Here is a 27332-nt window from a genome sequence, read left to right on the forward strand (position 1 = left end):
CAGTGTTAAGGGTGGAGCTGGGCAGCCTCGTCAAAACCCCCAAACCGGGAGCCTCCAATTCAGAGAGAGTCTTAAAGTAGACAGTGATAGATCAAAACATTGGAAGTGGTCCTCTGGCCTCCACATGTGATCATAATGGGCACACACACTCACGTTCATGCATGTAATTAACACACACACACACGCATGGGCAAATTTCAGGCACTTTACTAGCTAGTACATATATTGAGTTGATAGTTGAGATAGATATGATGTGAAAGATTAAATCATGAAAATTGACAAACTCGAGAAATCAGAACTCCTCCCCCTGAGGAATGTGAGGTAAATATTTATCATTGGTGGTTAGCCTAAATGGTGTGACATATACTCTATCCTACTATATTTTAGAATGTAAAGTACTGTGTGTGTGTTGATAAGTGTAGCACAACTAGCAGGTATTAATTGATAGCAGATGCTTCTGGGCACAGAGACTTGGTACCATCGCTGCCTAGCAGAGCCTTGCACAAGCCTGTGCACAATTTGTGGTCCATAAAATTTGTGGAATAAAAACAGCAGCTAGGGTCGTCTGCTATCGATCAATACCTGGTGGTTATTGGCGTGTATCAAACAATGTAACATGAGAAATGAGTCCTGGGATGATCAGCTAGGGAGCAATAGCTTACTTACGTAGACTGTTGTTATTAAAATCTCTATCTTGCTTGTGTGAAACCTACAGAGATTTCAGGAAGCTGTCTGTGTGGCTCTTCTCCAGAAGGTAGCTCAGCCATTCAAACTGCCCTTCACTTGTAGACTCTCAGATCATGAACATTCCTCTTAGTCCCTGTAGTGGGCGAAGGAGTCATTGGTAACTATGACTACATGTGTAACTGAGTACTTCAATCTGACAGCAATACATTCACATTCTTGATCATAAAACTTTGTATCTAGAACTATTCCCCGTGGCTTTCCTAACTTTAAAGGGATGCAAAAGCATAAGCCAAATGAAATACTCCCTTAAACTGGTAGAAAGAGAATATATACATACAAATATATGTATTCCCCCTCCCCCCAGGTTGTGATACTCCCACAGAAGCATCTCAGATAGCTGTGCTGAAAGATCTCTAGAGCGCGAAGACTCTCACTCATGTCTCGGGATAACACGACCCCCCAGGAACTCACAAGAGACTATCATTGCTGCAATCACACGAGGTTTATTGACAGGACAGGAAGTAGTGCACTGAGGTCGAAACTCATTTCCCACGCAGGGGTAGAGAGTTCGACCCCAAGTAGCTGGGAGAAGGGGTATTTAAGGGAAGAAACTATAATCCAGCAATCCAAAGGAAGTAGGGAGGGAGTCATTGGAAAATTCCCGAAAATACCAGTGATCACTGAAAAATTTTGAAAATACAAGTGATAGTCACAAGGGGGTAACTCCCTGTTTCTCAAGATTATTCTCAAGATTATAATCTAACTTTATCTTCAGCTAGTTCCTGAAACAGAGTCGCTGAACCAGCTAATCTAGATTTTTGATTCTTCTCTCCCTGCTTAGATTTTTTGGATCCATTTTTTCTTCTAGATTTTTGGCTCTATTTTTTCTGCTAGAAAGATCTGGATTTATCTGGGTCTTTCAGTGCCACCAGACCCAGCGCATCATATTATTTCACGCCATAAATATGTTGCTGTCTATATCTAGGAATGACTTAAAAGCACAGTCGCAGCATCTTTATTGCACTCAGTACAGTCATCTTACCAGGTACTATTATAAGAACTTTGAGAATCAATTGTATATTCTGTATTTAAAAGAAAATGATAGACTTCCTGTTTATGTTTATGTTTTTTATTTATTTATTTTTTTCCAAGACAGGGTTTCTCTGTAGCTTTGGAGTCTGTCCTGGAGCTAGCTCTTGTAGACCAGGCTGGCCTCGAACTCACAGAGATCCACCTGTCTCTGCCTCCCGAGTGCTGGGGTTAAAGGCACCATCTCTGACCGGCCTGATTATGACTCTTTAATAAGCACAGTAAAATGCTTTCTACTGACATTGTAGGCTTGATGTGTACACCACAACGTCTTATCCAGACGCCTCTATAAGCGAGATTGATCTTTTCTATATTACTGACTAGAGGCTGACATTAAGTACTATTAAGTACTCTTGAGTTGTGTAGCTGTGTTTTAGCCTAGGAACGTAAACCACATTTTTCATGCTGTACTAAGCACACTACTAAATCTTACAACTTAGACCTCTAGAGAAGTTCATGGGCCCTCTAGTTGTAATAAGTCTTACATCTTCAGGATATGATTCGCCTAGTGTGTATCTGTAAAGATACAGAAATCGTGTACCACTATTCTGTTTCTAGGTTTGGCAAAATTGTAGCTGGGAGAAAAATCTCATTGCAAGTAGCAATACTCACACACTGACTCATTTTGTTAGTACGCAGATTCTAAACGTCTATAAAATTTAAAAAAGGTTTACTTTTTAAAAGATCGCATAATCTAGTTTTATCATTAATCTAGTTTTATCTCTTCGGGCGGTGCTGCGCGAGGTGTGTGAGTTCAGAGGGCTCTTAAACTGTCCCTCCCTCCAGTTGCCATAGTTCGCTCCACAGGTATTGGAGGTTTGTGTTACCATGAAAAGGGGAATGGGTTTGTTTAGCCACCGGCCACGCTTTCCGTTAAGGAAACAGCCAGCGAAGGGGGTGCTACGGTAGCTTAAACAGCATTGGGTCGGTCATCTATCTGGGTATTTTCAGCCAGACAGTCAGCAGGAAGAGCAGGTCGTTGCCTTGGCAAACAGCAGACGATTGTCTTGGCAACCGCCCTCCAGCAGCGGGGAAGGGGGGCGTGGCCATGGTGGCTGGGCGTGGCCTTGCAGGGCGGGCAGATTAGAGGCTGCGGGCGGCGGCGCGGCTGGCGTGGCTGGGAGCGCGGCGCTGAGCCTGGTTGCGTTCTCATACCTCTGGGAGGGCGCCCGCTTGGCTTGAGGTACCCAGTCCCTGCTCCCTGCCCTCAGTGAGCCGAGCTACCCCACGGGCGCCACCATGACAGGCAGCCTCTGTGTCCCGGTGCTCTTGGCCGCCTGTCTCGCGGCGGCAGCAGCCGAGGGCCTCGAGCAGGCCGCGCTGCCGGCAGAGGAGAGCCGGGTGCAACCCATGACCGCCTCCAACTGGACGCTGGTGATGGAAGGCGAGTGGATGCTGAAATTGTGAGTGTGCCCACCCGCCCCACACGTCGCTTCATCCTCGCGGTGCCCGCCGTCCTCCCCGGGTCCGACCCGGGGCTGCGACGCCCCTGCCGGCACCTGCGGTGGCGGGCTGCGGCCTTCGCAGTGAGCATGCGCACACTGCCCCGGGCCGTCAGGCTGCGGGTGAGGAGGATGAGCCAGCGTCCTTCCTCATCCCCTTTCACCATTGCTGTCGCCAAAAGTGTTTTAGAAACGGAGGAGGCAACTTATCCAAGGGAGGAGTCGGAAAGGGAGGAAGAGAACGATATGCTCTTAGGGATGTAACAATACTAGAAAAGCGCTCAGTGATAGCGTACACCTAGGTGGGTGTGTGTTGAAATAAGCCATTGCAGCGGGGGAAGGAAGAGCAGTTTGGGTGAAATACCAGTTTCCCCTTTGAAGACCTTGAGATGTCATTGTGGAGGGAAAAAAAACACATAAACACGAGTGGCTGAGTTTTAAGTAAGATGTTTAAATCCTGATGCCATTATTTGTAGAGATAGGACTTTGAGGCCGTGTCATGTTTGGATTGCGCCAATGACATAAAGAAAAGGTCATTAACAAATAGCCCCCGTCCCCCGAACTACAGGAAGTCGATGAGTGGCGGTAGGTGCCGTCTTGCTCGAAGGTTATGGGAAATTGTCAGGACAAGGGAAGGGATTTATGTTGATTGTAGCATAAAATTAATGCCAGATAAGTGATCACTTGAGAGATGACATTGATGAGGTACAGTCATCTGAATTGACTTCATAGACTCCGTGGACATCAAAGGAAAATGAAAAATGTCTGGAAACATAATTATGAGACCACATTGCTATAGCCCATGGTCTCAGATAATAAAGAATTACCACTACCGTTTGGTTATTAGGTTTACATTGAGGATCTAGATTCTTCTAAAATAGTATTTTTTTCTTTATCCAAGGCCATAATTTGATTTATTCAATTTAGATTGCAAGCAAATGAGTATGGTGTGGATACCTTCCTGTGAGATCAGGGTAAAATATATAAATTAAAGAACACAATTCGTATTCATTTCCTCAAACTATGAAGATATTTAGACCTCAAAATGGAATGCTCTTGTTAAATCATCAAACCTGTGAAACTGTTAAGGTTATGGATATGAATAACACATTTGGATGAAAGTTAAGTCATACTCTTTTTGAGAAAAACATTTTTTTTTTTTTTTTGTTTTAGATAGGGTCTCAATATGTATTCCTGGCTGGCCTGGAACTGGCTTTGTAGACCAGAAGTCTTAGAGATCATCCTGCCACTGCCTCTGGCATGCTAGGGTAAAGGTATGAGCTTTATGTCAGGTTTGAGAAGCTGTTTTTTTTGTTTTTTTTTTTTTTTTTTTGTCAGCTAATTCTATAGCTATTGCTGTTATTTCAAAGGTCCTTATTTGGTTGTTTTTCTCGTCAGTTTTCTGGTTAGAGCTGACTCTCTCTCTCTCTCTCTCTCTCTCTCTCTCTGTGTGTGTGTGTGTGTGTGTGTGTGTGTGTGTGTGTGTTTGTGTGAAGACAGTCACAGTAGAAAGGTCTCTTCATATCTAATGCTGTTAGCTCCTTATGGCTCCTTTTTGAATCTTCTTTTTTGCTATTTAAGAAAAATAAAAACTAAGAACAATGAAGCTGAGATAATTATAAGTCCCAGTAAGCTTCCAATTCAGTGCTGGCTAGCAACTCCTGTTTGGCTCTTGTGAATGGTCCATAGTTTACTGTTTAAAGTGCCCCCACCTAGACAGTTATAATCAACTCTATCTCAAAAAAAATTACTTCATATTGGGCAGTGATGGCACAAGCCTTTATTCCAAGCACTGTGAAGGCAGAGCCAGGTGGATCTCTGTGAGTTCAAGGCCAGCCTGCTCTACAGTGGGAGTTCCAGGACAGCTTCCAAAGCTATACAGAGAAACTCCGTCTTGAAAAACCAACTAACCAATCAGCCAACCAATAAACAAAACAAACAAACACAGAAAACAAAAAACCACCACCACCACCAAACCAAAAAACTTTAGAATAGATGGACAGAACGTAAAGATAGAAAGGGTAAGAACTTATGCTATTACATCCAGTTTTTCCTAGATACCAGAGACTGGTTCAGAAGACATACTGTGGCTCCTATCATTTTTTTAATCTATTTTCCTGTGTTACTGGGTCACATTCCTGATGATTCTTTGAAAAAGTCCAACACTTAAATATAAAATACATTCATAGTCTATGAACCAGTATAGACATACTATAAACACATTTTGAAGTATTCTTTCAAAATAGTACCTCCCTCATGCATATAAGAGAGATGCCACACAAACGTGAGGACCTGAGTTCATATCCCTGACACCCATGTAAAACCAAGGTACAACCGTACATGTCTATAATCCTGGCACTGGGTAGTGGAGGTGGGAGAATCCCTGGTGTTGTGGTCAGCTGTCCAGTGCATAGGTGAGCTCCAGGTTCAGTGAGAGAACCTGTCTCAGAAAGTAAGGTGGAGAGCAACTGAGGAAGACACACATTGTTGACCTTTGGTCTACACACATATTCACAGACATGCACATATATGTACAATCACATGCAAACATTGCACATACATAGTAACATGCATATAGTACACATGTTTATATGGCCTCCCAAGTCAGTGCTTTATCAGATGGTCTGGTCTTATAACTGGAGATTATAGGAGTCTACAGAAAAAAAATGTATTTAGTTTCTGTGAAGAAGTGTGTTAGAAAGTTTTGTGACCGTATTGATAAAATTTTGACATAATTTTAAGTGATAATTCTTTATGTACTACCTTTCTTTGCAATTCTGCTTTTGTAGCTCGAGTCATACAAGTCTCTTGTAACACAATACATGCATGTATTGGCGTTAATCATTTGCTCTTAAACCCTAGTAGTTTTTGGCACTTTGAGAGATGAGAAGCTATTACAAAATTTAATTAGTTATATTTTCTTTGCTTTTTAAGGAGTCAATATTTGTGGTCTTTGGAATTGAATTTACAATTTTAGAAGTTATGTTTGAGAAACACCAGTTAAAATGAATTTGTGATAATTCACTATTTTATTTGGAAATGTTTTTACAAAACTTCAAATGACTCCATTACTGCTTATGTTTCTTTAATGCCATATATGAGTTGAGCACTCTTGCTTTCCTCTCATTTATTTTCATGTATTCTTTGTTTTCTTAAAGATTTATTTATTAATTATGTATACAGCATTCTGCTTGCATGTGTCCCTGCAGGCCAGAAGAGGGCATCAGATCTCATTACAGATGGTTGTGAGCCATCATGTGGTTGCTGGGAATTGAACTCAGAACCTCTGGAAGAACAGTCAGTGCTTTTAACTCCTGAGCCATCTCTCCAGCCCCCTAGTTCATGTTTTCTCGTACAATGTGTTCTCCCCATTTCTGCTCTCTCACTATAAATGCTTCTTGTCTTTAAATGCTTCCTGGTCTCTTTTCTTTATTTCTGTTGGTTTATATTACTTTTCATTTAATTACTTTCTTATTTGTGGTTTTTAACACTTGCTTTGCTCCTGGTATGTTATTTTTTAACTGTCTTTTTTCATTATAATTTATATTTTTTATTTAAGAAATTTTTACTATTTTTTCATATAGTATATCTTAATTATATTCTTTCTTTCCATCCATATCTTTCCAGATCCTTCCTACTTCCTCCTGCCCAACAACTTCATGTTCTCTCTCTCTCTCTCTCTCTGTCTCTCTTTCTCTCAAAAAAAGACCCAAACAAGAAAATCAACAAAAAGTTAAAATCAAAACAAACTAAGAAGAAAAAAAATCAACAACAACAGCAAAAATAACTGAATAAAACAAAAGCGGCCAAAATCCTTGGAATCTGTTTTGTATGGGGCCTGCCCTGAAGTGCGGTTCATACACTCAGTGGCACTTCACTGAAAAAAATGGATTTTCCCTTTCCCAGCAGGTGTTGAGTGCAAGTGGCTTCTTGGGTAGGGGTGAGACTTTTTATCTACTTCTCCATGATAGGATTTTGTCTAGTTTGAACCTGTGCAAGTCCTGTGCTTTTTCTCAGAACCTTTGTTCTTATGTCTTAGCAGTCTGCTTCCCAGTAGACACTGTTTTCTTGAGTCATCTACCAGTCATCTACCGCCTCTGGCTCTTTCAATCCCCCACTGGACCTCATAGATCCTCAGCCTTGAGGGGAGGGATTTGATAAAGACATCCCATTTAGGGTGGAGTTTTTCAAGTTTCTTCCTGTGCATGTTGTCCAGCTGTGGGTCTCTGTTAATTACCACCTACTGCAGGAAGAAGCTTCTGTGCTGAGTTATGAGCAGTGCTCTGCTTTACAGGTATTGTAATGTATCATTTGGAGTCATTTTATTGCTGTGTTCTTTTAGCAGAGTAATAATAGTAGGCTTTCTCATAGGCCTATGACCTGTAGTCTTAGACTCTTGGCCACTTTAGCAATGTCAGGAATGGATTTTATTTCATGGAGTAGGTCTTAGATCCAATTAAAAAGTGGTTGATTGCCTCTATAACATTTTTTCCACTATTGCACCAGTATCTTTTCAGCAGGTTGATATTGTAGGTCTCAATGTTTGTGGCCAGGTATTATTGATGATGACAATTCTCCATTAGTAAGCAAAGTCCCTTCCGACACCATGAACACTAGCCAGTGGGGCTGAAGCTTCTAACTGGACACCAGCTCAATTTCCCCATCTTTGATTTTATAAATAAGTGGTATCTTCAGAAGCAGGTTGTGGAAGGTAACCAATAGCCTTGATAGTGGTCTGTGATGTTTGGGAGGTCTCTGAGACCCCTTTGGCCTATGACTCAACAAGATGTTGCCCATTTTTGGCATTGGTGTTTTTTCTTTGTGGTATAAGATGTTTAGTTGGGACATTATTTCCTCATTATATGGTGACTTCTTTAAACTTCCTTTCATGTATATTCCACAGCAGATTTCTGTATGGCTTTTCAAAAGACATTTAGTGTTATCTGTCTCTCCCCATAGTTCCTCTTCTAGCCTATCCTGCCACCCTCCTCCCTGACAATCCTCTTGTCCTAATACTGTTGTCAAATATATCCATCCTCTGTACTGTTTTGCCGTGTCCTCCCCACATCCAAAGAAATGTCTAAGCCGTCTAGACATCCATGTAGCATAATTTTGATCTGCTTACCTATAATATCTCCTGGTAAAATATATTTTGAGTGAAATTGACTTACTTTTGTAAAGGACATTAGTTCTCATAAAGCCTAACTTCTGACTTTATTCTTGGACTGCTTTTGTTTCAAAGCTGATATTGGCTACCTATATGCCTTTTATTTTTGTAGGACCTCACAATGTTACTATTGCCTTTCCAGTGTTGTTCTTATACCTGTAGAGAAGATGTTGACTTGCTCTTGGTCAAACAGAATTTCCTCTAGTTTGATAGCTTGCTGTGTTTTATCATTTTAATGTTTAAGAGGCAATCACTAAATGGTTGCTTGTCATTTTTCAGGTTCAGGGGTGTGGATTTGGGAAAGTGAAGGTGAATGAGGTGCAGCCTTGGTTTCAAGGGACCTGGCAGTCTATTTGCTCTGAAAGAGGTAGTGTGAGTAGCATTTGACTATTTAGTAACTACTTACAGAATGTTTCATCTTCTGTTAGACATTTATCAGTGGTCTTAAATAAAACACTTGTCATTTTGTACTAGGCAGCTCTTTGGTACAAGGGGAATGCTTGATTGACTGCTTTGGTTTAGGCTCTGCTCATCTGCATCCTTTAAGGGATGGTCCTCTTCCTCAGGAAACGGGGATCCATCCATGTTTTCGTCTCTAGTTTCTGCAGATGACAGACCATGTTGCAGGCTCATTTTTGAGCCTTCTTACCATTTGAATAAATGAATAAATGTCCTACCTTCCCTACAGGAAACCTCCCTTTGACAATACCTTGCTTATCTAACATGGCTCTGACCACAACTGCTAAGTACAAATTTGATCTTTGTATTATTTTTTTTTTTTACTTTTCCACTGTACTGTAAACTTTATATAGGGGAATAAAAATTTTCTTTTTTCCTGATTAACTCTGGAGCCTTGCTATTAAGTAGCAAGTGGTCAATGGTTTTTGACTAAATGAATGAATAAGTAAAAGTAATGCAACTTAATTATTTCTTTATTGAGCTTTTTGAAGAATATTATTCAAAGAATCAAAGAATGTCTTGTGTCATCTTCTATTTGTTTATTTTATTATTATTATTATTATTACTTTGCTTGATCCTGTCTCAGGGAGCTCATTATGCTTGGGAGCATCCTGTTCCTCACTCAAACAAGTGTTAAGATTTTCATTCAACTGAAGTTTTTATTCTTTACATGCATGATTAAAATACTAAGCAATGGTTTTTGGCCTTGGTTGTCTCCCACAACTTCAAGGTAAGACTAGGCTGCTGAAGGCACCAAATAATTTAGAATTAGGATTGGGGAGAATAGAGCTGGAACTGACAAGCTTCTTCCCTGAGCAGTAGTCTCATAGTATCTGAAGGTGCTATGCCAGCTGCCAGACGTAGTAGTCCTATCCAGCTATAAAGCTAAGACTGTAACAATGACAGCATGTCAAGATTGCCCCAAGCATGCAGTAGTTAACACTAGTATCTTGGGATTAACTAGCAGCTATCTAATTAAACTTAAGGCCCACTCTGCCTTGAGAAGGGATTTATGCCTACTACTGTCAACCTGACCAATTAGCCATGTTGGTGGAATTATGGATTCTAGAGGAAAGTCTGCAGTAGCCACTTTCCTAAGCCAGTATAATTTCTTTTTTTTCTTCTAAATAATGGCAAACTTTATTTTTTTATTACTTTATAAATAATACCATTCAAAATTTCCTCTTCCTCCCCTCCTCCCACTTTCCTCCTGCTCTCCCTCCCTCTCCAGTTCTAAGAGAGGGCAGGGTACCCTGCCCTGGGAAGTCCAAGTTCCTCCCCCCTCCATCCAGGCTTAGGAAGGTATGCATCCAAATAGACTAGGATCCCAAAAATCCAGTACATGCAGTAGAGACAAATCCCAGTGCCATTATCATTGGCTTCTCAGTCTGCCCCAATTGTCAGCCACATTCAGGGGGTCCAGTTTGATGCTATGCTCGTTTAGTCCCAGTCTATCTGGATTTGGTGAGCTCCCATTAGATCAGTCACACTGTCTCAGTGGGTAGACCAACCCCTCGTGGTCCTGACTTCCTTGCTCATGTTCTCCTTCTGCTCTTCAACTGGACCTTGGGAGCTCAGTCCAGTGCTCCCATGTGGGTCTCTGTCTCTATCTCCATCTGTTGCCAATGAAGTTTCTATGGTGATATTCAAGATAGTCATCAGTCTGACTATGGGACAAGGCCAGTTCAGACACCCTCTCCTCCGCCCAGGGTCCTAGCTGGGGACATCCCCATGGACACCTGGGAACCCCTCTAGAGCTAAACCTCTTGCCACCCCAAAAATGGCTCCCTTCATTAAGATATCTTCTTTCTAAGCATATCCTAAACACTTATCCTTATGTCCACAGATAGGTATATCTCTCACCCCTTATCAAAGAGTCTTCGTTTTGCAGCAGTGGAGACCATTACAGAAATCCACAACTGATCTTAATGCAGAGAGCAACAGACTGTGGGGTGCCTAACCCCAACTGATAGATCTGTAACATAATCCCTTTACCTGAGGCTCAGGGATCATCACAGATGAGGAGGCAGAAGGATTTTAAGAGCCGGAGGATCAGGACATCTGCTGTGACATAATGTCTTCTATAAATAGTGAGGAAACCAACCACACTTGTTTGGTATAGTTAAGGTATCGTTTGTTGACACTGTAATTTAATTTATTTTTGTTGTAGAACAGTAAGCCTAGTATATTTTTTTCTTCTTTGTCACAGGTTCTGCTGAATGTTTGTTAAAGTAAATCCTAAATAAATTGTCTATATCTGTTATCCAATGAATTTCTGTGACAACAACAACAACAAAAAGCTCAGAAAAGAGAGTGCTCTATAAAATACTAATGAAATTAGAACCAAGACAAAAAAATTGCCTATTTTTTAGTGAATAAAAACATTTTTAGTAAAATTTCTCCTCTGGATATGGCCTAATTATTAGTATTTTTCCTAAAATAAGTACTTCTGACTAGTCTTGGATAACATCCTTACCTATTTTTTTAAACAATGTAAATTATCAAAATGTCTCCCAGTTTCATATTTTAAATTTTCTGTTATTTGGCATACTTAATTAGTGCTTTCCTTGTGTTTTAAAGTAGCAGTTAATGTTTATACAATGAAATTCTAAAAGGGCTTGCAGCTGAGTACATTCCTGTAACCCTAACATTCTGCCAGCTTTGAGGCAGGATGGCTGCTAATTCCAAGCCATCCTAGATTACAAATGAGTTCAAGGCCATTGTGGGCTCTCGTGAACTGTATATAGAAAGAGGCTGTGTCTCAAGAGCTAAGAAAGTATAACTCAGTGACTGTGCATATTGCCCCAGGCTTTATCATAAACACCTAAAACAAAGACAAAAACAAAACTTTAGTGTTCGATTAGTTTAACACTTTTCCCCCTTGGTTTCTATGTTTAAAGGCATGACATTGTGTAGGAACAGTGATATCAAGTCTTTTTAAATGTTTTACTTATTTCCTCAATATTTTGACTTTATTTTGTCTTAAACATTCAACTTAAGCAAACTTACTGAATTATGTCTAATTGGTAGCATCCTAAAATACTTTTTCAAAGTGTTTCCAGTGACTTTTTCTCCTTTGAATATCCTGTTCCAGTTTTTGAAGATGATCATTTTATTTTAGTGCTTTTATCTTTTAATTATCATTAAACCACACAGAATGTTTCTTCACTTGCAGCTGTGTACTTTTGTGACATTATAAAAATGTTAATTTTTCTTTAAGTTATATCATGTTATTATTTTCAAGTGGAATTCCACCGTATGCTGTTTTTTGTTGTTGTTTTCACATATTTTATATTAAGTACTGTCCTGGTTATTCCTCTAAGATGGTGGCTCTCAATCTGTAGATTACCACCCCTCTTTCAAACCTCTAGCTCCAAAAAACATTTACATTATGATTCATAATAGTAGCAAAATTGCAGTTATGAAGTAGTGAAGAAAATAATTTTACAGTTGGAGGTCAGCACAACATGAGGAACTATATTAAAGGGTCACAGCATTGGGAAGATTGAGAACCACTGCTTTAAGACTTATAAGGCTTATTTAATTGAAGTCCTTCTTTCAAATTTTATCTTGCTTTCTGCATTAGTTCCCTCAGATTGCTGTAATAGCATGCAGGGACATCTAGATATATAAGACCACATAGGAGGCTTGAAAGAACTGAAATTTGTTCTTTCGTAGTTCTGAAGATCAAAGGCCTTCGGGGGTCAAGGTGTATCAGGGTTGATTTTCCTTGGACTGTTAGACTGTCCCTTCTGTACTGTTCTTAATTTCTTGTGGCTACTGGTGTGTGCTCATGTGCTTCTTAGTCTCTTTAGCTACAGCCCTTGCATCCGAGATTGTATGGCATTCTTCCTATTCTCTGTGTCAGAGCTCCTTCTTCCTCTCGAAAGAATTGTTACTAGATGTAGGCTCCACCTTAAATAAGGTGATCTATTCCTAGGATCTCTAATTCAGTCATTTGTGTAAAGACCCTACTCCAAATAAAGTCAGATTTGCAGGCACCAAAGCTAGAATTTGAACATACTGTTTTGGGAAAATTATTTAGTTCACACACGTTACAAGCAGATTCAACACTAAGAGGGAGAGAGAGAAAAAAAAAACTCAGACATTTGTGTGTTTTACCTTGGTTTTCTTTAAGGCTGTTGTAGGTGTATTCACTTCTCTTACTTTGTGCCAGACTCTTTACATATATCATTTCCCTGGTACATTGGAACATTTGTTGACCCTTTCTTGGCTGTTTGTTCCCTAAGGTCTTACCATAGATGTTCCTTTCTCTGCAGACCTATATGAGACATCATTGCTTGTTTCTAGTTGAAAAGTCCTTGTAAAATGCAGTTATGGCTTGAAGGCCCAGATATTTTTAACTTTTTATTTAGAAAAAAAATGTTGGGTAGCTTTTCTCTTTTTGGAAAAGGTAAGAACTTTCACAGGTCTTTACAAACTTGGAAAGATGCTAGGGGACCCAGTAGTGACAGGTCTCTGGTCTCTGCCTATTGCATTTGTAGCTCTGAGAGATCTGGAATTAGCTTGGCTAGTACTGGTACATCCTTGAAAGTTATTTTACTTTGAGTACTCAGAATATACTTGCCTCAGAGATCAAAGCTTCCTTGAAAGGGATAAAACTTGATTCATTTATAAAAATCACATGGAGGAAATGTTTTATATGTTAAGATAATTCTTGAAAAAAAATTCTCCTTTTTTGATAGAATTAATATTTGTATATAGAATCATAAGAAGGAAATACACTCTTGTTTTTATGTGTCAAATGACTTTAGACAGCTTGCTTTTATTCTCCCCTTTTGTTAGGAATTTATTTTTGAATAGTCTATTAATTTTGTTTAGAGATTTTACTCCACATATTTTGTGTTGATTAGTAGTTCTTCTGATTTTACAGTTATGCCCCCTGGTGTCCATCTTGCCAGCAGACTGATTCTGAATGGGAGACTTTTGCAAAGAATGGAGAAACACTTCAGATCAGTGTGGGAAAGGTGGATGTCATTCAAGAACCAGGTACTGTTATGTGATCTTTAGATGGGAAAGTTTAGCAACTGCTTTTTCAGAAATTTTCATGCTTGTAGAAAATTTGCCAAGTAGGATGTTGAATTTAACAGTGTGAAGCAACAGACCACATTTTAGCTTCTCTGTATCTATGTATGTGGGTGTTTCCCCATATACATACATACATACATACATACATATACAGATTTGCATATTTATCATTTATTATTATTACTGTTTGCTGATACATTGACAGTAAGCTGTAAATATCATGATAGTTCAGGCCTCATTTTCTTTAGCCTGTTAAATCTGGTCTGCCGTTGTGTTTTGTATAGTTTTTTTGAATCATGATCCAATCAAGGTTATTAATTTGGATTTTGTTGTTACATGTTTTTAGTTTCTCTCAATCTGGAATTTTCCCCTGTTTTTAATGTTATCGATATGCTTCAGAGAATACACCATGGTTTACAAACATTTTCTTAAGACATTATCTTCTTCTCCTGTTTCTTATAAAGTAGGAGTTCACTGTAGAGATGTGATGTTGTTGAGGTACAGAACAGAATAGGTAGTGCTGTGACTTCATGCTGCATTGCATCAGAAGGCTCTTACTGTCACCATTTGTGAAGTTGTGAATGGGACTTAACTAAACCCGAAATACTATGAAGAAACAACCCCTCGCTTTTCTTTAGTGAATAATCTGAGAGGTGATACTTTGGGATGTTAAGCTTTGTGATATTCTTGCTTAAATCGGATACTTCATTTTGGATTTTAGATTTGTAAACTCCTGAGTCATTCCATGTGTTTGTGTTAGCTATAATAATAAACAGAAAGAATCACCTTTTTCCTCAATGTAAGATAAGAGACAATTTTAAATTCTGAAAAGATAAACACAGTAAATTCATATTTATAGTTTAAAAATAACTATCATACATAATAACAAAAGTTAGGTTTCATAATAGAAATCTTTAAAATATAGGTGTTTCCAATTTTTGGTAGTATTTTTTTGTACTAGAAATCTTTTTCTAGCTACTGCATCTCTTTAGAAGAGGACCGAAGCACCCACAATTTGTTTTAACTTCTTAGTAGATTAAGTCAACATAAACTTGTGTAAGATCCGGTAGGTGTAATCTATGATGGATTAATTAAAAATGCAGCTATTCTCTTCATATTTCAGTCCCTTGGTCGCTCCTTGAAATCAAATGTGATTTAAGTTACAAGATAATAGTTCTGTAATTCTATTGTTTAATATAATATGGGTTTCCATATAAAATATAGGCCTCCTACTGTTTTTCCATTGCATGCACATCAAGGATAAAGAAAAATGGGTCATAAAGTATTTTAAAAATACTCATTTTTTGCCACATTGTTTTATTTAAATGAAAAGTAACTGTACTTGGAATATTTATCAAATAAGGAAAATCCGTCTTCTGTGTGGCGTCTATAAGATTAGTGAAGAAGCCGGGCAGTGGTGGCACATGCCTTTAATCTCAGCACCCAGGAGGCAGAGGAAGAAGCAGGTGAATCTCTGTGAGTTGGAGGCCAGCCTAGTCTACAAAATCCAGTTCCAGGACAACTAGGGCTGTTAAAAGGAGAAACCCTGTCTTGAACCTTCCCCCCCCACCAAAAAAAAAAAAAGTGAAGAAAGGATTGTTTGATGTTTTAAAACAGATTTGAAAGGAAAGATTCCTTAAATTTTTTTAGATTATTTTATATGTATGAATGTTTTGACTGCATGCATAGCTGTACTCTTTGTGTGCCTGGTATCTATCTGTGGCCATCAGAAAAGGTGAAATATTGACTGAAACTGGAATTACAGATGTTTGTGAACCATGATGTGGGTACTAGAAACTGAACCTGGATCCTCTGCAAGAGCAGCCTATGCTCTAAACCTCTGAGCCATCTCTATGAATCTCTCAAATTATAAAAACTTAACTGCAATCAATAAATTAAAAATTTCAGAAGAGGCTGGAGAAATGGCTTAACAGTTAAGAGTACTTGTTACTCTTGCAGAGAACCAGAGTTCAATTCCAAACATTAGATGGCAGCTCACAACTGTCTGTTTACAGTTCCACAGTAGCTCCAGGTCTAAGGAATCTGATGCCCTCTTCTGACCTCCACAGGCATCAGACACTCATATACATACATGCAGGTAAAAGACTCATACACATAAAATAGCTATAAATTTGTTATTATATTGTATAGTATATGTTATTATATATAATATATATTAGTGTATATCTCATATTAATGAGAACATGATTCCATATTTTTGATTGAATGGCTAAAAAATATGGTCACTGGTTATACAGTATGTCTTTGGTTGTGAACATGTTAAACATCTGATGGTGATTCTGTAAGACCTTATTGCCTAAGGATGATGTAGATATCTTAGTGTAACTGTACTCTGTTATATTCATGAAACAACAGATTACCTGAAAATGTATTTTAAAAAACATGTGTAATGAAAAATATGTTTTAAAAGCATCTTTAAGTGATACATGACTGTATGGTACTGGCTATGGTATTTTAAGTTCATAATTTTACTTTCAGTTACTAGTTTAATGCTTTTACTAATATTTTAATAAGGCTTAGGAATAATAATGTACAAATGAAGTGGCTGAGGATGACAGACATGGCTCCCATTCAGCTTACATTCTAACTAAGGAAAAAAATAATAAAATGGAAAATAACAAGAAAAGTGCAGTAGTGTAAGTATCTAGCCACCCATTTCTCTGTCTCTCTGTCTTTCTCTTTCAATTCTTCACCTATGTATGCCTGCACACCAGAAGAAGGCAGCAGATCTCATTGTAGATGGCTGCGAGACACCATGTAGTTGCTGGGAATTGAATTCAGGACCTCTGGAAGAACAGCCAGTGGTCTTAACCTCTAAGCCATCTCTCCAGCCTCCCCCTCCCCTACCCCTTTTAAAAATAGAATGGGCAAGGAAGGTCTGTTTACTAAAAAGAAGAGGTCTTGATAAAGTAAGACAGAAGACTTCAGCAGAATGAGGGAAGAGTGTTCCAAGCAGAGCAAATACCATGTGCAGGTTTGTCTACTTGACCTATTTGGAAAATAGTATGACCAGTGTACTGAGGATAGTGAGGAACCAAACTAGTCTTGTTTGCCATGGTGTCAAGTGTGGATTTACAAAGTATGGTTGAAGATGATGCTAGAGGATTTGAGTAGATACTTGGCATGACTTATATTTTAAAAGGATTCCTTTGGTTACTATATGAAAATAACTGATAGGGGTCAGAAATGGAAACAGGTTGAATAGTTGATTGGTTAGTTCAGTAAACTAATGGTTTAGAAGTAAACCAATCAGTAAAATGGTTTAGAAGCCATAATGATTAAATTTTTAGATATGAGACTATGATTTCCTGATGGATGAGTTGTAAGGTATTGTGGGAAAATAGAGAACAATGAGAGGTATCAGGTTTGGGACAGAGAAAAATCTTTACTTGATTCATATCTGACACAGGGTTAATATCCAGAACATACAAAGAACTCAAAAAACAAAACAAAACAACAAAAAAACCCAACTACACACACACACACACACACACACACATACACACACCCCACATGTTGTAGAAAGGAATTAAATACCTCTCAAAAGAAGAAATACAAATACAGAGAAACAGTTTTAAAATATTTGACGTATTTAGTCATAAGAGAAATGCAAATTGAAACTATTTTAAAATTTCATCTTACCCACTCAGACTGCCCGAGGTCAAAACAAGTGACCCTGAATGCTGGCATGGATATGGGGAAAGGTAATACCTATTCATTGCTGTCGGAATGCAAACTGCTGTAGCTCCTATCAGTGTGGATTTCATAGACCATCCCATGATCCAGCGATACCTCTGGGCGTATAGCCAGAGGACTCCATATTCTGCTATAGATACTTGCTCATTCACGCTAATTGCATCTCTCGTCACAGGAGTCAGGAGATGGAAAAGTCTAGATGGCTAAGAACCAGTGTAGAGAGGATATCACCTGGAATCATCCTTAAGACTTAGTTTTTACAAAGTCAGTATTGAGTTGAACTATTAAACTAATGCCATTTTGAGAATATTACTAGATATTTACATATAAATCTAGGCTGTCTTGCCCTTAGATAGTGATTGCTATTGCCTTTGCCTGTATCACAGTACAGCTCTGAGATTATTTGGTCCTTCTTCTAAAGTTTTAGTTCTTCAAAATGAACTTTAGATAAATTTTCTGATAAATTAAAATCTTATGTATTCTAGACTAATGTTTTTTTCTACATTAAACTCATTTTATTGAATCTTAAAATTCTGTGGTAGATTTTTGGTCAAGTTGTTTCCTTTAGAAGTGTCTTAAAGCTGGGTGGTGGTGACGCATGCCTTTAATCCAAGCATTCAGGAGGCAGAAACAGGAGGGTTTCTGTGAGTTCGAGGCCAACCTGGTCTACAACTTCCAGAACAGGCTCCAAAGCTACTGAGAAACCCTGCCTCAAAAGAAAAAGAGTCTTGGGCCGGAGAGATGGCTCAGTGGTTAAGAGCATTGCCTGCTCTTCCAAAGGTCCTGAGTTCAATTCCCGGCAACCACATGGTGGCTCACAACCATCTGTAATGAGATCTGGTGCCCTCTTCTGGCCTGCAGGCATACCATGCAGACAGAATGTTGTATACATAATAAATAAATAAATATTTTATAAAAAAAAGAGTCTTAAAAACTATTATTTTGAAAGTACCACATACTATAACTGCTATAACTGGACGTTTCTCATCCTGCTTGGTCGTGCAGCTGCTTTTAAAATAACCACCAGAAGCTTAATATTAATTACAAACTGCTTGACCTATTAGCTCAGGTTTCTTACTGGCTAGCTCTACATATAATTAGAAACCAATTTCTAATAATCTGTATATCACCATGTATCCCGAGACTTACTGTTAAAACTCTGACATCTTGCTCAGCTCTGATGGCTGTTGGTGTTTTTGCAGGCTCTGCTTTTTCTCTCCCTTCAGTTTGGCTTTCCCTCTTGCCATAGGCCAAAATAGTTTCTTTATTAATTAATGGTAATAAAATATATTTGCAGCATACAAAAGGGCTCTGGCATCAGCACACAAAATAATTTGTCTTTTTTTTAATTAAAAATTTCCACCTCTCCCCTCCTTCCATCCCCCCCCCCATTCCCCTTCCCTCTTCCTCTCCAGTCGAAAGAGCAGTCAGGGTACCCTGCCCTGTGGGAAGTCCAAAGTCCTCCCCCCTCATCCAGGTCTAGGAAGGTGAGCATCCAAACAGACTAGGGTCCCACATAGCCAGTACATGCAGTAGAATCAAAACCCAGTGCCATTGTCCTTGGCTTCTCAGTCAGCCTTCCTTGTCAGCCACATTCAGAGAGTGAGGTTTGATCACATGCTCCATCAGTCCCAGTCCAGCTGGCCTTGGTGAGCTCCCATTAGATCAGCCCCATCGTCTCAGTGGGTGGATGCACCCCTCGCGGTCCTGACTTCCTTGCTCATGTTCTCCCTCCCTCAGCTCCTCATTTGGACCTTGGGAGCTCAGTCCAGTGCTCCAATGTGGGTCTCTGACTCTATCTCCATCCATTGCCAGCTGAAGGTTCTATGGTGATATGGAAGATATTCATCAGTGTGGCTATAGGATAGGGCCAGTAGAGGCTCCCTCTCCTCAGCTGCTCAAGGAACAAGCTGGGACCATCTCCTTGGACACCTGGGATCCCCTCTAGAGTCAAGTCTCTTGCCAACCCTAAAATGGCTCCCTTAATTAAGATATATACTTCCCTGCTCCCATATCCAACCTTCCTCCATCCCAACCGTCCCATTCCCCCAAGCTCTCCCCATCCTCCCCTTCTCACTTCTCTCTTCCCATTTCCCCATACCCCCACCCCACCCCCACCCCCAAGCTCCCAATTTTTGCCTGGCAATCTTGTCTACTTCCAATATCCAGGAGGATAGCTACATGTTTTTCTTTGGGTTCACCATCCTACTTAGCTTCTCTAGGATCATGAATTATAGGCTCAATGTCCTTTATTTATAGCTAGAATCCACTAATGAGTGAATACATTCCATATTCATCTTTTTGGGTCTGGGTTACCTCATTCAGGATAGTATTTTTTATTTCCATCCTTTTCTTGCAAAATTCAAGATGTCATTGTTTTTTTTTTTTTTTTTACCTCTGAGTAGTACTCTAAGGCGTATATATTCCACACTTTCTTTATCCATTCTTCTATTGAGAAGGCATCTAGGTTGTTTCCAGGTTCTGGCTATTACAAATAATGCTGCTATGAACATAGTTGAACAAATGCTTTTGTAGTATGATAGGGCATCTCTTGGGTATATTCCCAGGAGTGGTATTGCTGGATTCTGGGATAGGTTGATCCCGAATTTCCTGAGAAACCACCACCCTGATTTCCAAAGTGGTTTCACAAGTTTGCATTCCCACCAGCAATGGATGAGTGTTCACCTTACTCCACATCCTCTCCAGCAAAGGCTATCATTGGTGTTTTTGATTTTAGCCATTCTGACAGGTGTAAGATGGTATCTCAAAGTTGTTTTGATTTGCATTTCCCTGATCACTAAGGAGGTTGAGCATGACCTTAAGTGTCTTTTGGCCATTTGAACTTCTACTGTTGAGAATTCTCTGTTCAGTTCAGTGCCCCATTTTTTAAATTGGGTTAATTAGCATTTTAAAGTCTAGTTTCTTGAGTTCTTTATATATTTTGGAGATCAGACCTTTGTCTGTTGCGGGGTTGGTGAAGATATTATCCCAATCAGTAGGTTGCCTGTTTGTCTTAATGACAGTGTCCTTTGCTTTACAGAAGCTTCTTAGTTTTAGGAGGTCCCATTTATTCAATGTTGCCCATATTGTCTGTGCTACTGGGGTTTTATGTAAGAAGTGGTCTCCTGTGCCCATGTGCTATAGACTACTTCCCACTTTCTCTTCTATCAGGTTCAGTGTGTTCAGATTAATATTGAGGTCTTTAATCCATTTGAACTTGAGTTTTGCGCATGGTGATAGATATGGATCTATTTTCATTGTTCTACAGGTTGACATTCAGTTCTGCCAGCACCATTTGTTGAAGATGTTTTCTTTCTTCTATTGTACACTTTTAGCGCCTTTGTCGAAAATCAGGTGTTCATAGGTTTGTGGGTTAATATCCTGGCCTTCTATTCGATTCCATTAGTTGACTTCTATGTTTTTATGCCAGTACCAAGCTGTTTTCATTATTGTAGCTCTGTAATAGAGTTTGAGGTCAGGATGGTAACGCCTCCAGAAATTCCTTTATTGTATAAGATTGTTTTGGCTATGCTGGGTTTTTTGTTTTTCCACATAAAGTTGATTATTGTTCTCTCAAGGTCTGTGAAGAATTTTGTTGGGATTTTAATGGGAATTGGGTTGAATTTATTGATTGCCTTTAGTAGAATTTCCATTTTTACTATGTTGAGCCTACCCATCCAAGAACATGGGAGGTCTTTCCATTTTCTGGTGTCCTCTTCAGTTTCTTTCTTCAATGCCTTAAAGTTCTTGTCAAATAGTTCTTTCTTGGTTAGAGTTACCCCAAGATACTTTATGCTATTTGTGGCTATTGTAAAAGGTGAAGTTTCTCTCATTTCCCTCTCTGCTTCTCTTTTCTTTATGTATAGCAGGGCTACTGATTTTTTTTGAGTTGATCTTGTAACCTGCCACATCACTGAAGTTTTTTATCAGCTGTAAGAGTTCTTTGGTAGACTTTTTGGGGTCACTAGTGTACACTTTCATATCATCTGCAAATAAGAAAAGTTTGACTTCTTCCTTTCTGATTCGGATCCCCTTGATCTCCTTATGTTGTCTTATTGCTATTGCTAGAACTTCAAGCACTATGTTGAAGAGATATGGTGAGAGTGGACAGCCTTGTCTTGTTCCTGATTTTAGTGGAATGGCTTTGAGTTTCTCTCCATTTAATTTGATATTAGCTGTTGACTTGCCGATTTATGTCTTTTTTGTATTGTACTGCAGTTATATTTTAAAATGAAAGTTCAATTGAGAAGTCATGCAGGAATTTTGGAAGACTATAGTCAAACTTTGTGTTTTCTTTTTGCAATTTTAGGAGTGTACCTCCTTTTGTAATTTTTTCTGTTTTGTGGGGTGGCGATGGCAGAGGAGAGCAATATTGGAGGTTAGAGCTTTGGTTCAGGTTAGGGTTAGGTTAGGATTGAAATTAGGTTTGCTCTTAGAATTTAGTTGTAGGGTGGATTCAATGTTAGGGTTATTTTTAGTTTTGTTATTAGGTTTATAGCTAGGGTTTATAATGGGCTTAGATTTAGTATTTGTGATACGGTTTGTATTAAGGTTGGCATTAAAATTAGGCTTGTGGTTGTAGTTAGGGTTAGGGTTGGCATGAGGATTAGTGTTAGGTTTGTAGTTGGAATTTTTGTTTGGATTAGGATTAGAGTTGGTGTTGGACTAGGGTTGATGTTAGGGATAGAATTGGTATTAGGCATTAACGTTAGAATAAGGTTAGTGTTAGGGTTTGTGTTGGATTTAGGGTTAGGGTTATGATTGTGGTGAGTCAGGTATGGTTTGCGTTAATGTTAGTGTGTGGTTATGGTTATGGTTAGATTTGGGGTTGTGGTTAGGGTTTGTGTTAGTGTTGTGATTAGAGTTAAGATTATGGTTAATATTATTGTTATAGTTAGGGTTGAAGTTAGGGATCAAGTCAGGTAAACATTCTGTGACCTCCAACTTAGCTCTGCAGCATGCCTCCTTAGAGGAAATCCGAAGAAACAACTGTAATACCCTTCTGTACTTCCTCCTGTAGAAATGGTTCTCATAGGCAGGAAAGCTGACCATTAGTGTTAGGGGCTGCCTTAGGATTGGATTTAGGGTTTGGGTTAGGCGTATTGTTGGAGTTAGAGTGTTAGGGTTAGGGTCAGTGTCAGTGTTAGAGTCAGCCTTACTGTTAGGGTGAGGGTGCTGGGGAGACTTGAGGTTGATATTCGTGTTAGGGAACAGTCTATTTCTTCCATCTTAACTTTGGGGCATGTACCGTGAGAGGGAAACTGAAGAAACAATTGAAATTCTTAGAGACACTTTCTCTGGAGTAAAGATTTAAGGTTGGGTTTATGGTTGAAATTAATGTTAGGGTTGGTGTTAGGGTTAGGATAGCAGTCCAGGACCTCCTATTACACTCTTGTTCTGTAAGAAAGTCTATAAACTGGGTAGTTCCTATGGTAGTCAGTCTTTGGTAAGGAATGAGTGGGCAGAGGTAGTCTAATCTTCCCTTAGGACAGGAGCAGTCCCTGGGAGCAGGAACTGTAACAGAAACCATAGATAGGTTCTACTTGCTTACATGCCTTATTCTGCCTACTCTCTTAAAGCATCCTGAATCATCTGCACAAGACCCATCACTGCTCACAATGAATTTGGCTCACCCTCCCATATTAGTCATCAATTAAAAAAACAAAAGCACCTCAGGTTTGCCCACAGGCCTGGCATTTTCTCAGTTGAGGTTCCTTCTTTCAAAATTACTCTGACTTGTCAAGTTGACACAAAACTATCCAGCACAGTGAGTGAAGACAGGCACATGGGTCTGTGCAGAGGGAAGCACTCTGCATGGTTGATACTGTTTTTTTTTTTTCTCTCCTTCTTTCTGGGAACTACTGCTTATTTATTTATTTATTTATTTATTTATTTATTAAAAATTTCCGCCTCCTCCCATCTCCCCATTTCCCTCCAACTGCCCCCCCTCCCCCTCCCCCTCCCTCTTCAGTCCGAAGAGAAATCAGGGTGCCCTGCCCTGTGGGAAGTCCAAGGCCCTCCCCCCTGGAGCCTGCTTTCCTAGTCCTCTTATATACTCTTTCTTCCCCAAGACCATATTCAAGTAGGACAGAATTACCTACAACTGATTGGGTGGAGTGGCTGCATCATTGGGTGAGGGTTCCATGATCTTCTCAGCCCTTCTTTCCATGAGGGAACATCAACAATCAAACATGCACAGCAGGGAAGGCCTTTTGCAAGTAGGTATAGCTGGACTCATGAAGATGGTGGCAGTTTGGCTTGGAGAATAGTCTTGTATCACACTCTGGCTTTTCCTTTGCTTCTTTTATTTCCTGTCCCTCTTTTCCACGAGGGTCTGTGAGCCTTGAATGAGGTGACATAGATATCTGACTATTGTCTCCAACTTTAGCACGGGACTGATCCCCTGTGCCGTCTCTCAATTCCTCCATCTTTGGAACATGAGTGTTGGCAAGTCTTTGTGGGTATTCCTCCTATGAAAACATGTGAGGAAAAGGACAAAAAATGGGAAATGGATACAGCATTCATATACCGAGTGAGTAATAACCTGATTACAGATGCTACAGAAATGTTGGGCAGTGCATATTTATTTAACAAAGCAGTAGCAGCTGCTTCTCCATTAGTGCCTAGGACTTCACTGGCCACGGGTTTTTGTCCGAGTTTTAATTATCAGATGCGAATTTCTCCCTGTAGATCAGGCCTTAAGTCCAATCAGAAAGTTTGTTCTGTCCATAGCTACTTGTGTCACTATTTTAGTGTCTGGCCTGTATTATTGCCTGACACTTCCATCGCAAAGCATGCAGGATCTACTGCTGAGAAAGACTGCCTTAACAGCACCTTCCAGCACTATAAAAACAATTTTGCGGGGAAGTCATATTTCCAATTCTAGTCTTATGTCTCCAAGTCCTAATCCAAGCTATGTGATGTCCTCAGCATTAGTGTCTTACCATCCATTTCTGGAATGAAACCAGCAGCAATGGCAATAGTCTTTATTGGTGTTTAGGAGCCTCTGAGGCCTGTATGACTGCAGCTTTTCTGGAGATAGCTCACCAAGTATTAAGATTCCTAATTAATGCTGTTATGTTTTCGAGAGACTTTCACCTCGTGTTCTCATACTCTGCAGACCCCGTTTGCCATGCAGGCATGTCACTCCATAGCACCTACAAGAAATATACTGTCCTGGGATATCCCATCATGGATATCTCTTGCTCTGCTGACCTCACCTTAGTGACATATCTCTGCACCCTTCATACTGCCTATGTCACTACTCCACACCTAAAAGGCACACCAACCACATGCCACCTGGGGACAGAAAGCTTTGTTAAAATAGCCCCTGCAAATGCTCCACTCCCTGAGCAGCTGCCCATCGTACTCCCTTAGCAGGAACAATGCGTTCTTCCCAAACTCAGCTCTGATTTGGTTATAGTCAGTGTGTCAGGAGAATTTTCACCCTAAGTGGGACTAGGAAACTTCTACCCCTCACTGCTTTCTAAGATCCCAATGACTAATCAAAGTTCGAGTCTATCAAAGTTTACCTTTGGGGATTAATTTAATATAAGGCTTACTTACAGAGCACTGAGTGAAGGGTTCCAGGCAGGAGTGTAGATGACCCTAAAGCAGCCACACTAGAAGGTCTACCCATGGCAAGGATGGTGACTCCCTCATGGCTACGTAGATGGAGCCTATTTCTTATTCCTTTCCTGTCTGTATGCTGTAGCCCTTCCCTAAAGCACCTTGTAATTAGGACAGAATTCTGTACAACTGATTGGGAGGATTGGCTGGATGTCCCACCCCACATTCTGTGAGGGAGCATGACTAGTCAGCAAGTCCAGTCAGGATAATCATAAATATTATATAAATATAGATTTTTTTTATAGAAATGATAAAAACAGATTGTTCATGTTATTAAAAGCAAAGCTTCAGTGCATCAAATTTTAAGAGACCTAGGAGATTTAAAATTTGAACAGCTCAATTTGCATAGATACTTGATTTTTTTCCATATTCAGCAAAAGAGGTAGGTAGAAATAATAAGGGTTAAAAGGATGTGTGTTATTATTCCATGCTATATTCTTTTTCTCCATTTAGTACAAGGTGCCCTGGTAAATATAATTGGTTTGCAAAGCACATTTACAGGGCAGGGAGCTATTTTGTAGTCATTATGAGTCAGGTTTGCTACTTGCTGTTTTTCATATAATGTCTCTCTGAGGCTATGGTTGTGATCAGTTGGAATCTCTCCCTTTGTGAGAACACTGCCTGGGTTCTTCATTCAGTTATCTCCATTAACTACCACAGTTCCTTACTCAAAGGAGCTTCTTAGTAACTACTTGCTGAATGAAGGAGACTTTACTTTATTTACTTTTACATATGGGTAGCATGACATTTGATATGTACTTTGTGTTCAGTAAAGATGTGCTAAAACAAATAAAAAAGTATTATTCATGTACTCTTGGAATTTTTAAAAATATATAAAATTTTATGTATAACATGTACATATATATAACAACTAAAATTTTAAATATTTTCAAAATATTCTTTAATGGAATAGTAAGGAGCCTTTATCTTATTACTCTATCTTACATTTTATGATACAGGGCTTCCCTGTAGCTTTGACTGGCATTAAACTTGGTGTATAGATTGAGCATTCCTCAAACTTCCAGTGCTGGGATTGCCAGCATACTTTACTAGGCCTGGCTTGTATTTTAAATTGTTTTTATTTTTGAATGTTCTTTTTACTTTTCAAAATGTATTCTTAGAGACTTTCATATAATGATACGTCATATCCATCCTTCATCATCCCTTGTATTCCCTCCAAATACTCAAAATGCCTTACTCTCAACTACATGTACCTATCTTTCTTTTTTATTCCTCTTTTTCTTTCTTCTTCTTTTTTTTTTACTTTTATTGATTCTTTGTGGATTTCACATCATGCATCCCAAACCTGCCGATCTCCCTGTCCCCCTATCTGCCCTCTGACCCTGCAACTGACCCTGCAACTGCCCCCGAAATGAAACAAAATTTTAAATTAGAAAGACTGAAAACCAAACAAGCAGAAACAAAAACAAAACAACAAAAAAGCAAATCAAAATAAAAAATAAAAAAAGAATAATCTTGTTGTGGAAGCTGTAGTGTGGCCCAGTGAGTCACACAGTTCACCCTTTAGTCCTTTCTTCTTCACTGCAAGTGTTCACTGCCATGAGCCATTGGTCTGATTCTAGGCCTCTGTGTCTGCTACACCATGTTTAATGGGCCCCTTCTGGGACTCTTCTTGGGTATCCTGCCTCGTGGGGATCCTGCAGTTTTAGATCTGTACATTAATCCCCTTCACCTGGTTCCACAGTTCATATTCACTGGATATTGGAGTGAACCAACTCACAGCCCTGATTCTGGCCTGGGTGGTAGCTGGGCTGGTCAGCCCACCCAGTGCAGCCTGCAGCAAGGAGCAGGGCCAGTTCTCTTGCTCTCAGGCCCTCACACCCGCCAAGGCCAGCTCCACTGTCTTGCCCAGACAAGGTGCAGCCCACCCCCCTCTCTCTTGCTCTCCTTGCTCTCATGCTTTCATGCCCCCAGGACTGGTTCACCTGTATCTCCCTCCAACAGTGTTGGCTCTAGTGTGCTGTCCTGGCAGGGTGCAGGGTCTGCTGTCTGTGTTGCAGCTGGTGAGGGACAAGGCTACTTTTCCACTCTCCTAAACTAGAGAGTGCTCTCTCACCTGCCGCAGGTAGCAT

General features: G+C 39.6%; 1 protein-coding gene across 2 annotated transcripts in view; it reads left to right on the plus strand.

Annotated features, from left to right (window-relative positions):
• The first annotated feature begins 2865 nt into the window (after positions 1–2865).
• Tmx4 (thioredoxin related transmembrane protein 4) overlaps positions 2866–27332 on the plus strand; it is a 46868-nt gene continuing 22401 nt past the window's right edge. The window contains exons 1-2 of one of the 2 annotated variants that reach the window (XM_048455413.3): positions 2866–3179; positions 13739–13854. In XM_048455413.3, coding sequence (XP_048311370.3) covers positions 3016–3179; positions 13739–13854 — 280 coding nt within the window. In that variant the 5' untranslated portion in view covers positions 2866–3015. Of the gene's footprint in view, positions 3180–7474; positions 7513–13738; positions 13855–27332 lie in introns of those variants that run through there. The other variant, XM_048455414.3, reaches the window with a different exon arrangement.

The sequence above is a fragment of the Myodes glareolus genome, chromosome 10 (assembly GCF_982192425.1).
Source record: "Myodes glareolus chromosome 10, mMyoGla1.1, whole genome shotgun sequence".
NCBI classification, from domain to species: Eukaryota; Metazoa; Chordata; class Mammalia; order Rodentia; family Cricetidae; genus Myodes; species Myodes glareolus.